Raw genomic sequence first — 14,142 nt, 5'->3', positions numbered from 1 at the left:
AAACAGAAAACAAAGGTTTTTTTCTCACTCTGATGTACACAAAAATTATTCCAGTCTGTCTGTACCTTGTCCAGAAATCCAGTTATATCTCGTAACTGCCAAAAAATCAAAAGGCAGCTAGGGAAAACTAAAAAATGAATACTAAAGAATAGGAAAAAAGATGGCCTCATTCCAAAAAAAAAACAAAAACCCAAAAAAAACCCCACCCACAAAAAAAACAACCAAAAGACACCACCACAATAAATCCTTCTAGTCAGGCCTTCTAAATGTAGACACAGCCACGTAAACTATCATTTGCAAGAGAGCTTTTATATTATCTCCTTATTAACATTTTAAAAAACTTGTTTCACAAAGCAAGTGTAAATGTGCTATTTTGGACAGAATGAAGAGGATGGGGACTATTTTAAATTTTTTCTTCATTCCCTCCAATGTCATGCCTTTAGAGCAAATTCAAATGTTTCTTACAGAGTGTTCAGTCACCTGAGGGTTGTGAGGAATGTTCATTATTGGATTCATCTTCTGTCATTGAAATTGCCATGGCAATTGTTGAAGCAGCAATGGAAATCATCTGACCAGGAAGCTCCGCCCCTGTAAAATATATATGTGTATGTAAATAAAGAAAAGCTTAATCTTAAAATGTTTTATTTGTTGTTTGATGTCCACAAAAGCAGTGAACCAACAGAAATTATATGGGTAGACACTTTGTTTTTAGTATGCATTATATATATTCAATATGGTCAATCAGGAATGAGTGCCATTAATTTTAATATTACAATACACATGGAGCCAAAATACAAAACCAGTTATTTGCTTAGCACTATCCTTGCTAATGAACTGCTACCAAGCCATTCAGAGTTGCTGGCAGTCTGATTAACCTAAAAATCTCTGTATCAGATACTCAAATTTTACTAACCAAGTTTATTACAACTTCCAAGAAAACAGTAAGACAGGAAAAAAGTTTCCCCAAAATAATCATATAGCTGATACTAGAAGGCAACACCTGACATTTGCTTTCATGCAAAATTGACTCACAACAGGAAAACCCAATTTTGCTTGGCCTGAACACAAACTGTAGTTTTAAGAAACTCGTATTTTAAAAACAAATGAGTGGCTATAAGAAACTTGCTGAACGCAATTGTCTCAAGCTTCTCTCATACTTAATACTACAGGAGCTACCAAACCCATATTGCTCATCTCTTTCAAAACTTAGCCTCCGATTCCAAATTTCCTGGGCTTTCTTTATGCTTGAAACTACATGTAGGATTCTGCAAACTTAAGTAATCAGGCTTGATCATTAGAGTTGCTCCTTTGCTATGAAAAGGAAACATCCATACCAATGATTTTCTGTAAAGAATTAAAAGATTCATTGCAGCATGAGTAAACTGTAAGATTTTTAGTCTGTTAGTTTCAAATTCTTGCAATCCATATGACGTTGAATTTACATTAAAACAATCCAGATTCTTTCATGTGACTTAAAAGAACTTTTGCCTCCAACAATAAAAGAAATAGTGACTTGCTCCTTACCAGAAGACTCCTTTCCATTCTGCTGTTCATGCAACATGCCTACAGTCATCAGAACAACTATAACCAGAAACACAGGAATTCTCCAGGAACCTGCCACAGAAGCTGAAAGATCCAAGGGTTTGTGCTTTTTATGAGAAAAATTATGCCATTAATAAACTCTACATTTAGCAAAACCAAGAAAGACAGCACATCAACAAAGAACAATCTGGACAGAAACTAAAATACATCATAAAGCAAACAAGTTTTCCACATTGACAGAAAAGAATAGAAAATACAGGTGAACAAGTTTCTCGGTGAATAAACCAAGTTGTTACCATTCCTAACTTCAGCAACTTCAGACTATGCTGACACAAGAAAACAATTTTAACAACAGAAAATGAAACATGTGACCCCAGCCCTCCTTCACTGTCAGGGAGTAAGTACCAGGTCTGTCAGCCAAAGAAGGGAAAACCATGGGGAAGTACAAACTGTGCAGGAGGAGTTGAAGACACATGTTGCTCAGCATCTTGATGCCTTCCCATTCCCTACTCCAGCAGTCCCTGCAGGACACATGTAGCCAGAATTACTGAGCAGAGAAAACAGCATGCACCCCAGCTAAGACTCCATTATAAAGATTTAGCAGAAGTGTAAGCCACTAGCTTTGTTTGCAAGACAACAGAATCCCAGTGGATGCATTACAATAGTAACTCCTTGTTACTCACCCAAGTGAAAGAGCAGCATAATCCAGACAGGGACTGAGATTGCTTTTAAGTAACGTTCAGTGCTTATATTCCACTTGAATGAAACCATCAGCAGGTAACCAACAACCAGCGTCCATATCTTTAAGAAAAAGATACGCACAGGTATGTATACATACACGAGCACAATAGAACTGTATTTTGATATGTGTGTATATACACACACACACCCCCAACTGCCGTGGCGAGAGAACTGAAGTTAGAACCTGACTTCTGGTTCTAATTCTTCAAGAAGCCTGTGTTTCAGAACTGCCAATTAATTACATGAGGGTTTGCTCCATGTAAGAGAAATGTAAAGTTTGTGCAAAGCATAAGGGCAGGCTAGACATGCCTTTGGCCTGCCTTCAGTATGGTTCTAATGTCAGGGGGTATACAAGCTTTCCTGGACACAAACCCTGAAGGAAGATGGTTTTGCACCTGAGACCAAGCAATTATTCTGGAACTACCACTGAAAGGTGAGAAACTAAATGAAACAGGGCCACCAGCACCACCAACAGGGCCACACGGAGACAGAGCCAGCAGAGCACCGCTCACTCCAGCACAGAGCAGCTTGCCAGCTCCTGTGTTCCAGTCCAAAGAGACAAAGGGGGTTTTAAGTCACAGATAGCCATTCAGAAGCACAACAAGAACTGCTGTTTCTGAGCAGTGTTGGTCCACAAACCAGTCATGTCTTTTAATGACTTGTGACATGAAATTTAATCAAATATTTAACCAAAAACACTAGACAGAAAAATGTCTGTGACAATGTATCAAGAGACAGATGTGATCATACTGGTTTTGCTGCTTCTAACTGCTTTCAATAACTCAGATTTATCATCAGATAAATCACAATACAGAATTCCAATTAAGAATCCTGAGACGAAGAATTTGAGCTTGAAAATGCTGAAAAGAAGAAAGCAGAAACCAGAAGTGGCAACAGGAGGTCAAAAGCTGCTACTCAGCAGAAGATGTGAAATAGAAGAGGTATGAAAACCTGTGAAAATAGAAACTCAGTGTTCCATCCTTAACAAAAAAAAAAAAAAAAAAAACCCAACCAAATTCAACAAACATTCTCTATCCATAACCAGTTAAGGACACTTTCAAGTTTACACTTACAAATCCATAAATCCCAATGAAGTTTAAACAGAACCTCTATTAACAGCATTTGCCGAATCAGACGTCACTGTAAGAAGCAGTAATGTAGTGGCAGAGACATAGCACAAGTAGTTAAACAGAATACACCAGAAGAGCTTTCACCTCTTTACTTTGCACATTATATGACTCACACTGAGGAGGCAACAGTCCCTGTAAAAAGCAAGTTTGTGCGACATCTCCCATGCACCCAATTGGTGCAAAGGTAATCTTAATTGTACTGAATGCAGCAGCAAAGCAGTGATAACTTCAGAGGGAACACTCATACACATACACAAAACGTAATTTAAAAATCACTTAAATGTGAAAAAACTTACACCCTTTTCATACTAATCTCTCTCATCAAAGCTGATCAGCCCAACTTCCCACTGCTATCTCTAGTTTTGCATCAACGGAGCTGGATAATGCTTGTGGCCAAATGTGGACTTGAGACAAACGTCTAGAACTAACACAACCCTTAGACAATAAGACTAAAAAAAAAAATATTAAGTTGTGAACTTACATGCACAGCAGCACTCCTTTAAAAGCACAGGCTCATAACATAAATTCACTCACAAGGCATATTACAGCACAACTGTAATTGCAAGAGAGAACTCAGCATGCAAATGCAATCCTAACTCCCTAATGTCAGCCACACAACATCATTCCATGATAAATTTTCCAGCATCAAGCCAATTTTTCTCTTTAGCTTTTAAATTTAATAAATTTCTAATAGGAGACTCAGTAAATCAAATAAATTAAACTTTCTGATTAAAATTACACCAGAAAAGCATAATAATAGAGCATAAGCCTACATTTAACAGCCAACAAAGTGAAACATGCTGCACTACTTTTAGCCATGCATATAGCTGAACTAAAAGCTAGCATTTGAGGGTTTAGGTATTCAATAAATTTCTGTGTTGTAAGTTACAATAATTCATCAACTCTCATTTCTGAAAGCTTAGCAAATGACCCAATATTTCTTATTTCTACTGAATAGTGAGAAACAGATTATTTTAAAATAAACAAGACATCTTGCTTTGGAGATCAAGGAATAACAATCCCGAAGCCCTGTAAAAAACATATATAGTTAACTGACTGGTGCAAGAGGTATAATTTCAGTGACACCACGGAGAAACTAGTTCTTTATCAGTTAATGTTATGGCCAAGCACTTCCCTATACTGCAACAAATACACTGTAGAGGAACCTGGGTAGCCTACTTCCAACAATTCGTAGCTGAAAGCAACTGACAAAGCAAATTAACTTAAATTGACATGGACTAGGATTTCATCCCATACTAACTTGGCAACAGCCTACTTTTTTTTTTCCTCCTTAACTCTTTAGAAGGATGTTATATAACCTTTCCCACTGTTCTTCTGAATGGTCTCCAAAGGCTTTAGCTACACTAGAGTGTAAGAATATTAATGGCCTCTTTACTATCACATGTCCATCTCAACAACTGACATAATGGAAATAAAGAATAAAAGATACTGCCTACTTTTATTAAAATTAAGCTACTGTAATTACTGCACTGAAACTAGAGTGGATACAAATTCCATGCTAAACCAAATTGCCTATTTCTCACATCTCCTTTGCACTTCGTAGCATCCCTCACAAACTGAACAAAATGTTGTCTCGCCTTTAGACAGATAAAGAAAAATTGCCTGCTTTCCTTTATACATAGCTGTAACTACAGTATAACTTCTTTGATTTCAGCATCCACTTTTGGGTTACAGTGGTAAATTTAAAATGCCAGATTTAGACACATCAAGGTAAGTCTGAAGGGTTTCAGTTCTCTTTAAATTGCCAATTGAAGGCAAAATTACACCACAGAAGTATGCAGCGTTTTGATTTTTCTTTTAAATTTCAGTGTTGGAAAGTGTAGGATTTATCAGCATGACTGTATCACCAACGTTACTGAAAGTTTGTTTCCAGTTCCAGTTGCAAGTTGAGAGAATTTGAAAATCTGTGACACTTGTTTTGGCTTTGGCATCATTTCTTAAGAATGAACTCTTTCTTACTACTCAGCTCTTTGCAACATTTATATTGATTTATACTGAAGAACGGAATTCTTTATTTACACAGTTCACTCCCTTTTTTTTTTTTCTCCTATCAGCAAGTTAATCTCTACAGGAGAGGTTTTACAGATGAGCTCATTTAACAGCTCACTGCTACTGGAAGTGGCAGTTCATTCCCTTCCACCGCCAGTCAGACAGTCCCACATCTGCTGCACACCAGCTCCAACATTCACGGAGCTAGCTCAAGCTCCCCACATTGATAAAAAAAACTATCCAGAAAAAAAGCAAACAAATGAAAAAAACTAAACAAGAGTTTAAGATCTAATTCAGTTACAGCTAAACCAGCTCACACAGGTAAGATGGGCACCAACAAGGCAACTGAAGCATATGTCACAAATGGGGTAAGCAAGAACAGCTCTTCACTGGTAGCAAAGCTTCCAAACAACCCAGCCTTCAATGGAATATTGCCCCAACAACTCAACATCCAGCAGCAAACACATTTCCTACCTGCTTCATGTAAACCACTCCACGGTAAACATAACAGGGAAGACTGAGTAGAATAACCAACAGCTTCTTTTGATATGTGCCCTGACAACCTTCCAAAAGCTTCAGTTTTTAACAAGTCAAGACCTACCAAATGGTATTGTTTCAAATCTTTCATTTTCTAGTTGTAGCTCTAACTTCTCCCTTTGCCATTTTAAAGTCTTTTTTTCCAGGCTCCTCCTTCACACTTGGAAATCATACAGCAAAGTTTTTTATGGTTTGGTTTGTTGTGCTGTTTGGGTTTTTTTTAATTCAGATTTAAAACTGTTTGACAAAACTATGTATTCAATTCCATTTCCTATTTTCCAGTTTGTTTCAGGGTTTGAATAAAAAGTCTTATTTTACCATTTCCCTTTAACACGTAAAAATAAAATTTTCATTTGGAAATAGAGATTTTCTATTGTAAGAAAAACTAATGAAAAACCTTAAAAACACTGACCAAACATTCACATGCCACTTTCTCAAATTTTTAAAACAGTGCTGCACTGAGTGATGCTGGTTGAAGACGTGAAGACAGTCGTTCATTATTTCTACCTCTTTCTCCTCAGTGGTGATGCAGGCTGGCGAAGGAAAACAAACCCATGGCAGAAGTTCAGCAGAGCAGTGTTGGACTTGAAAAATGAAGTGACACAAGGCATTAAACGCATCAATAAAAGCCAAACTGTGCTTGCCATTGTGAACATCAGAGTGTTTTCCTTATCTGTCTGTTCATTTGAAAAAGTTTTCTAAACAATAAAAAAAGACAATAAAGGGACAGGCGAGGACTTACAAAAATGTCATTCTGATTCCAGTTTTCAGAACCAAAATTAATTCCATGTAGCTTTACTGTATATTCCTTATTACACAAGAGGAAATATCCTGTGATGTGCAGAGTTTTGCAGAATGAAGAAAGTGTAATTGCCTTTCATTTAGCATGGAGACAGTCTTTGCCAAACAGATAGAAAACCAGGAAAAAAAACAAACCCAACTGATCACACCTACAACACTAATGCCCACCTCAGAGCAAACTCAACCACCTCTTCCCCGCATTAAGGGGGCTGTCATTTACCTAAGCTGGTAAATGACATCCTGATTTTTTTTTTTCTAAGTGAACACAAGTAAGGATAAACCTGACAAGACTGGGTTATTCCTTCTCCTAAGTCCAAACGACTAGAACAGCATACCTTTCTGTTTCTTCTAGAACCCCCAACTGTGAAACATATCCATGTAGGTATGCCTGGCATTAACACACGCAGACTGCTAAACCATGTGAAACATATCCATGTAGGTATTCCTGGCATTAACACACGCAGACTGCTAAACCATGTCAAACAGAAACCTAGTGTTTACTGAGACCACCCCTTTTTGAAGGGACAAAAGTATGAGCCTATAACTAGAAACTTGGGGCAGAGGGGAACTGATCATCGAAAATCAATACTGCCATACACAGGTTAAAAGTATTTTTGATGTGCCCTGAAACATTTCCTACACTGTGAATTAAAGGAAATCTATTACATCTAAGATACCCAGAAGACTGCAGCTATAGATGTTGAAAATGGTTCTTCTTCAGTTCACTTTTCCTGTCTTAATACAAGTTATTTATGAGAAACTCCGTTAATAAAAATGCTATTGAGACAAGATTCACTTGTGGAAACAGGCTTTTCAAAGCACATAAAATTCTCTCCCTGCAGACAGAGTACCACTCCTCTGACATGCTTCATGATGACACTTTCTTAAGAGATGGTTCCTCAAACAACGGAACTTCTTTACCTTCTCGCTTTATTATACAGAACACAGTTCAAATTTTGCTGGACAGTTCCGTAACAATCATTCCTTTCAGAGGTCGTAGAAAATGTAGTATCACTGTGTTCAAAAATTTAAATACCAAAAAATAATTAACATAATGTAGTATAGATCATTAGGCTCAAGGCTAGAATCAGCTTAATGCCTGAGGCTGCAGTTCCTGTGTATAAATCTAAACAAGCTCCTAAGCCTTTTCAAGAACACATCACACAGCAGGTTCTCCCAAAACTGAAGGTGGGTGTGGAAGGGAAAAACAAAAGCAGAAAAAAACCCTACTATCAACTCAGTCTTTCCCTGCCCCTCCCCATCATGTTTTTAAATAGGCCACATGTGGTCTCTACACAGTTTATCTCTAAACCAAAACCTGTGGTTTTGGTAAGAGGTGTTTACAATCAGTACATGGCTGTATGATTTATAAGCTATAAGACCAAATAATGAAAGGATTACTATAATCAGCAGAAAGAATACTTAAGGGCTTTTTCAGGTGGTTGTTTTTTGGTGGGTTTTTAGGGTTTTTTTTAAGCTGGATAGATTTAGGAACCTAAATTTCTTATTACAGAGCAAGCCTGCTCTAAGCTGGGGGGACCTACCTGAAACACTCAAAAAATAGAAATTATATACACCTCAAAAATCAGAACTGTGTTTTTATCATTTATAGTTAATCCAATATTATAGTCAAGCTTACCCCCTTCCTTTGCTAGAAGGGAAATTGCCCCATCAGGTGAACTTGACAAAATGTAGATGCTTTTTTGCCTCCACAGGTGATATTCAATAGCACTGTGGAAGACAAGCATCTTGGAGCCTGTGACCCAAAACATTTGCCAAGGAGCACGTTTGAGAATTTCAGTCTGCAAGGGTTAGTTTAGGGACTGCTGACATCTAGTGCCAACACAGATGGAGGGTTCCCTGACTGATGTCTTTGATAGCTTCCCTGACAGGGAGCAGACAGTCCACTAGCCAAAACAAACACCTACTTTGACCATATTCCAATGCAGTGGTCACAGCAAATGGTGTTTCCAGATTTGCCCAGCACCGCAGTGAGAAAAAGATTGATTAGGTCCTCTAATTGCATGCTAACTGCTAGAACATGAGTTGTACCTAGCACAGTTAGAAATACAAAAACAGACTGACACACACATATGAGTACATAGTTCTGATCCTGACCAATAGCTGTGACAAACCAAGGAAGAAAGACTGGCCAGCAGAGAAAGATTTTGACAGCCCCATAACCAAGTTCACTCCAGATAATTCTGCCAATTATATCATATTTAATTTACTAAAATGAACTTCAGAGTCAATGTAAAGCAGCTGTGTAATTTATGTCACCTGCCAGGATCTACAAACTAACCATTTTCTAAATAAATGAGCATGTGAACCCTACCAAAAATAAAAAAAGAAAATACAACCAATACAGCTGGCATTTCCTGTATAGTACTCTAAGTGTAAAACATCAGGCTAAATGGAACTCTTGCAATAAAGCAGAAGAGTTTCCTGTACCTTAGATACGGCACCAGATACAAGCATACCTCCTATAAAACTAGGATGACAAGACAGTCCAAGTTTAGTCTTCAGAAGGTATGCTAACTGCAAGTGTAACCACATTGAAATTGTCAGAGCAGATAAACATGTAAGGGTATATTATGCCTGCTATGAGATAAACTCTCCCTTCCTACAAAAAAAAAATATACAGAAAAATGTTCACCTTCCCTATTATCTGTGAAGTTCATGTAGAGTGCATGTCCTCTACGTAAGACTTCTAAAACAACCCTAGAGAAGGTCAGAATCAGAGCAAGGAACTCATCTAGAATTTATAACCAGCTCCTAGCTTTAAGGCCCAGAAGCATACTACATTTCTTGAGCAAGTTTCTTCAAAGATATTGCAAGAACTGTAAAGCAGAAAGGGAAGGAAAAGGAGACCGTGGGAACGAGATGCTTGTAGAATAGCTTAAGATCTTGAAGTTTTTCTTCAATGCAGTGTTTTGCAATCACCTATCAAACGGTCCTATCATGGAGGTATCTAGGATTCCCAGTTCCTAAACTGCAGGTGTGACTGAAGAACCACAGACAGGAATATAGCTATTTCCAAACCTTAATTCATCAACACCATGAATGGCTTTCCTAGATTTGAAGACAACAGTACAAGAAAGCTCAGTAACACACTGGTGCCAAGGTAACAGTTTACCATGTCATTATCACATGCAATTGCTGTATTTTGAGAACATTTCTTTCTAGAACTTAAAAGAATGTCTGTCTGTTTCATGGCCTAGTAGATACCATAAAAATACCTTTAGCTAGAGAACACCAAATTGGTACCCCAAAAACCTCATAGTTGTTCTCAGTCAAATTCTAATGATAGGCATCTTCTCACTTCTCTCATACAGCAGAAGGAATGAGAAAGGGAAATGACAACTGTGCATGTTTTTCCCCTCTGTAAGCAGCAGTGCCATCCAGGTGGGGCAAAGTTCCAAACAAGAACAAATGCATTGTACACCTCTGCAGCCCAAGGCAGGCTCACTGGTACCTGGAGCACAGACATTCATAGCTCAAAAGATTAAACTTACCACAAACAACTGCACTATGCTAGTCAGATACTAGTCTCACACTTAAAACAAACCATGCTTGCTTGTCTTTTTCATGCTTTTAGTAAATTCTATATCGTATTCTTGGCAAAAAAATATTTCTTGCTAAGGGGAAAATCTACTTATATTAATAACATTACTGCATATTAAAGTATTTTGAAACACAGAAATCTAGATTGGCTTAGTGGGCTGCTAAAAGAAACAGTGCAAAAAATGGAATTACCATTACTTCTGCATATCACATAGAGTATCTACAAACAAAAATAGTTATAATCTTCATGCAAGATAAGATACAGAAGAAAACGTGAAGGATTCACATCCCAGAGGAGTACAATGGAGCAAACTGACTTGTGACAACCAAAATTCCTGTGCAACTAACAACAGAACTTATGCATGAAAACAGAGTCCTGCAATATAATATGGCAATTAAAGGGCTTAAAATGCTTAACCGAGGTTAAACCAGATACTACTAATGGGTCCACCTCGAGGCTCAACAGCACGAAGAAAATTAAACTATCCTGCTACAGGTCTGAGATAATAAATATTAATTAACAGCAACATTCAAAAAAACTGGACTAGGTTAAGGTTATTTACAAAGGGAAGTCCAGTTTCTTTCTCATCTAGCACCCCAGAAAGAGACACCGGCAGCTTCCTTAAAAAACTACTGTAACTGGTTTGCTTAAGGACATCTGTGGTCAGTTTGACACGAACCCAAAATCTTCCCAAGGAACTCAGGTCTGAAGAGTTCTGGGAGCTTACTACCTTTTGCCCAGTTAAAATCTTACAGCACTTCAATGAACACAAGTATCACATCAGAAACATTAGTGCAAAACAGAAGTATCAGGCACTGCTAACCGAAACTGCACTGAGCGTGCACATAGACCAGTGCATTACAACCATAGTTACGAGGTTAAATCAGTGCAGCTTCCTTTAGTACCCATATACTCACCCCATGTAAGCATAGCTTAATTAACGAAGTTTGAATAAAGGCCTGGACTTAGCCAAGTCAGTTAGTGTAGTAATATTGCTGATCTGTTAAAAATAAAATAGGCCAATGCAAAGGAAAGTAAACTTTATGACAACTAATCAAATCTTCCCACCAGTATCAAGCCATGCTTAGATTCTTGTACCTCTCAGCTGAAGGTAAAGATGGTTGGGTTGTATCTTGCCTCTTCATAAAAACAGAAAGCGTGTCTCTGTCTGTCTACTCAGTCTTAATTATACTTCTGAAGACAAAACACACCAGAAACAGATCTCCCCTGACACTTTCCAGCATATGACATCTCAGAATAGATAGCCAAGAAAATCTCTTCTTCCAATGTTTACCTTCGAGTGACAAAACACATTCTCCACTCCATCCTATTTATACTAGAAAAAGCTCAAAGTGTCCTTTGTCAGAGCATTCAGGAAAGCTCTTGCTTCTGGTACACACCTCCAAAGTTTTGTTTGAGATACCAGCATGCACCAGCTCCACTAAGGGAATAAAACTAGTATTCAAAGAACATGTGTAATTCAAAATCAGAAGCCTGCACAAGCTTGTTAGTTTGTTGGGCGACTTTTCTTGACAGTTTCTCTCTCTTGTCCACATAAAATCAGTTTTAGGTAGTTCTTCAGTTTTATCTCCACATATAAAACCACTAAACCAAATGTGTATGTCATTCTCCACTCAAGGGGGAGGCATCGTTTTGTTTGTTTAAAAAACTAGAGCAGCTTAAAAAAAATAACAAATCCTTGACACCAGGCAATTTGAGCATGCCTATTGTACATCAGTATTTAATAAGAGTACAACTTACTGTTCCTTCTGTGCTTTCACATATCCATTTACTTAAGATATAATTAAAAGTGCAAAACCCACTACATAACGAAGTGAAAATGAGTTCTGCCGGAGGTTTTAACTAGTTTACCTACTGAAGACAACAACCGGGGAGAGTAGTCTGCCAGAATCTTTATTACCTTAAATAACATCGCTAAATTAAACAGCTTCACTTTTCAACGTTCAAACTGTTTGCATCGTTTGATACATTAAAAAGAAAAAAAAAAAATACACTGAGAGACAAGCCTTAAGGTGCCATCCCCCCCCCAAGTTAACTACTCGCGGAGCTGAGCTGCTACTTCACAACACTTACTACACATTTCACACCTCCACAGGAGTCGGTGCTTGCTCAGCACCTCACCTGAATTACCTCAGGCTTCACAGCACCCCAGCACCGCGCAGGACTGAACTGGACGGGACACAGCGACCGAGGCAAGGCTTCTGCTCCAGCTGCACCCACGTGATGACAAAGGACACTTCCCCGCGCCCCGGGTTACAGCACAGGAGCTTTTCCCCAAGTTACTTCACACCCGGTTTCCACAGCGCGGGTCGGCTGTGCCCCGGTACCCCCGTGCCCGCACCGGGGCTGTGCGCCCCCGCGCCCCAAGTCGCACCCACGTGCTGCCAGGGGAGTTTCTGCCTTCTGCAGCGCAATAAAATACAAGTTTCTAAAAAATAACGAAAAGGTGCGGCGGTGACTTCAAACAGCCGCCTCACCTCCGGGTCCGCCACCTTCCCGCCCAGGCAGCCCTCCCTCCCAACCCCGCCGCGCAACAAGTGAGATGGCGGCCCGCGGCGCCGGCCCCCAGAGCAGCCACGGGCCGCCGGGCGGGCAGGCAGAGGGCGGGTGCCGCGGCCCGCCAGAGCAGGAGGGAGGCCGGGGGCACATCGCGCCCCGGCCCGGCGGGCCCCCTACACCCGGGGCGGGGAGGGGGAAAGTGGCGCCCACCACCGCCCCCCCAGAGGAGCCCGGCCGCCGCCGAAGCCCCTTCCCGCCCGAGGCGGGCACTCACCCACTGGCTGCTGAAGTAGTCCAGCCCCTGGCAGATCAGGCGGGCGGCTTGGGCCAGCAGCACCTGCACGCCCAGGGAGCTGCCCAGGCAGTACAGCCCGTAGAGCAGGGGCCCGCCGGCGCCCAGCAGCAGCAGGAGCCGCCGCCGCCGCAGCACCTGCTCGCCCAGCGCTTCCACCCCGTAGTTGGCGAAGCAGATGGGGAGGAGGAGGGCGGCCAGCAGGACGGGCGTGCGGGAACGGTGCAGGCGGCCGAGCCAGCGGCGGCCCAGCGCCGTCAGGGAGCTCTTGAAGGGGTGCAGGAAGGTGCCGCAGAGCACGGCCCAGAGCAGCGGCCGCAGGAAGGCCTCCAGGATGAAGTAGACCAGGACGGCGGCGCCGCAGCAGAGCCCCGCGAAGAGCAGCGCCCCGGTGTTGTAGAAGGCCTGCTTGATCGGCTTCTCCAGCCGCGGCAGCGACATTCCCGCCGCCCCGCCCGGGCCGCCCACCGGCAGCCGCGGCATGGCCGCCGCCGCGCCCTCCGCCCCGGCGGCACCCGCGCTGGGGGAGCCGCCCGGCCGCCGCTTCTGCTCCGGCGAGCCCGGAGGGACGGCGGCCGGAGCCGCCGGGGGCTCTCCGCTGTCAGCCATGGCGCCCGCTCCCTCCCGCGCAGCGCCGGCCGCGGCTCCGGACGCCGCTGCCAGGGAGCGACGCGCAGCTGCCGCCGCCGCCACGGGCGAGGGCGCGGAGGTGGCCGGGGCTGCCGGGGACTGTAGTGCCGCCGCCAGGGCTCCGGGCACGGGCGTGCGCCCAGCCCGGCAGGGAAGGGGAGGCGCCGGTGGCGAAGCGTTCTGGGAAATGTAGTTCTGCGCAGGGAGTGCCGGCGGCCGCGCCCCCCGCACGGCGGTGGGGCCTGCCGGGGCGGCGGGGGGCTGTCCCGGCACTCCGTTATCCCGCCCCCGCCGCTGCCGGCACCGCCGAGCGCGGGCCGAGGCTTCCGGCGCCCGCGTTACCCTCGCTGAAGGCGCCGGCCGAGGGCTGGCCC

At 42.2% G+C, this 14,142-nt stretch overlaps 1 protein-coding gene across 3 annotated transcripts in view; it reads right to left on the bottom strand.

Moving 5' to 3' along the window:
* The window catches only part of TMEM245 (transmembrane protein 245), an 83,266-nt gene extending 69,356 nt beyond the window's left edge, over positions 1-13,910 (bottom strand). For 2 of the 3 annotated variants that reach the window (XR_008746383.1, XM_055799215.1), the window contains exons 1-4: positions 13,121-13,910; positions 2,226-2,343; positions 1,525-1,626; positions 481-588 (exon numbers count right to left, since the gene is read on the bottom strand). Coding sequence is in view for 2 of the 3 variants with exons in the window: in XM_055799215.1 (XP_055655190.1) it covers positions 481-588; positions 1,525-1,626; positions 2,226-2,343; positions 13,121-13,747 (955 nt within the window). In the remaining variant the exon portion in view is untranslated. The remainder of the gene's footprint in view (positions 1-480; positions 589-1,524; positions 1,627-2,225; positions 2,344-13,120) is intronic. The other variant, XM_055799214.1, reaches the window with a different exon arrangement.
* Positions 13,911-14,142: the final 232 nt, after the last annotated feature.

This window comes from Falco peregrinus, chromosome 3 (genome assembly GCF_023634155.1).
Source record: "Falco peregrinus isolate bFalPer1 chromosome 3, bFalPer1.pri, whole genome shotgun sequence".
Classification (NCBI taxonomy): domain Eukaryota; kingdom Metazoa; phylum Chordata; class Aves; order Falconiformes; family Falconidae; genus Falco; species Falco peregrinus.
This window is presented reverse-complemented; position numbering and strand designations above follow the sequence as displayed.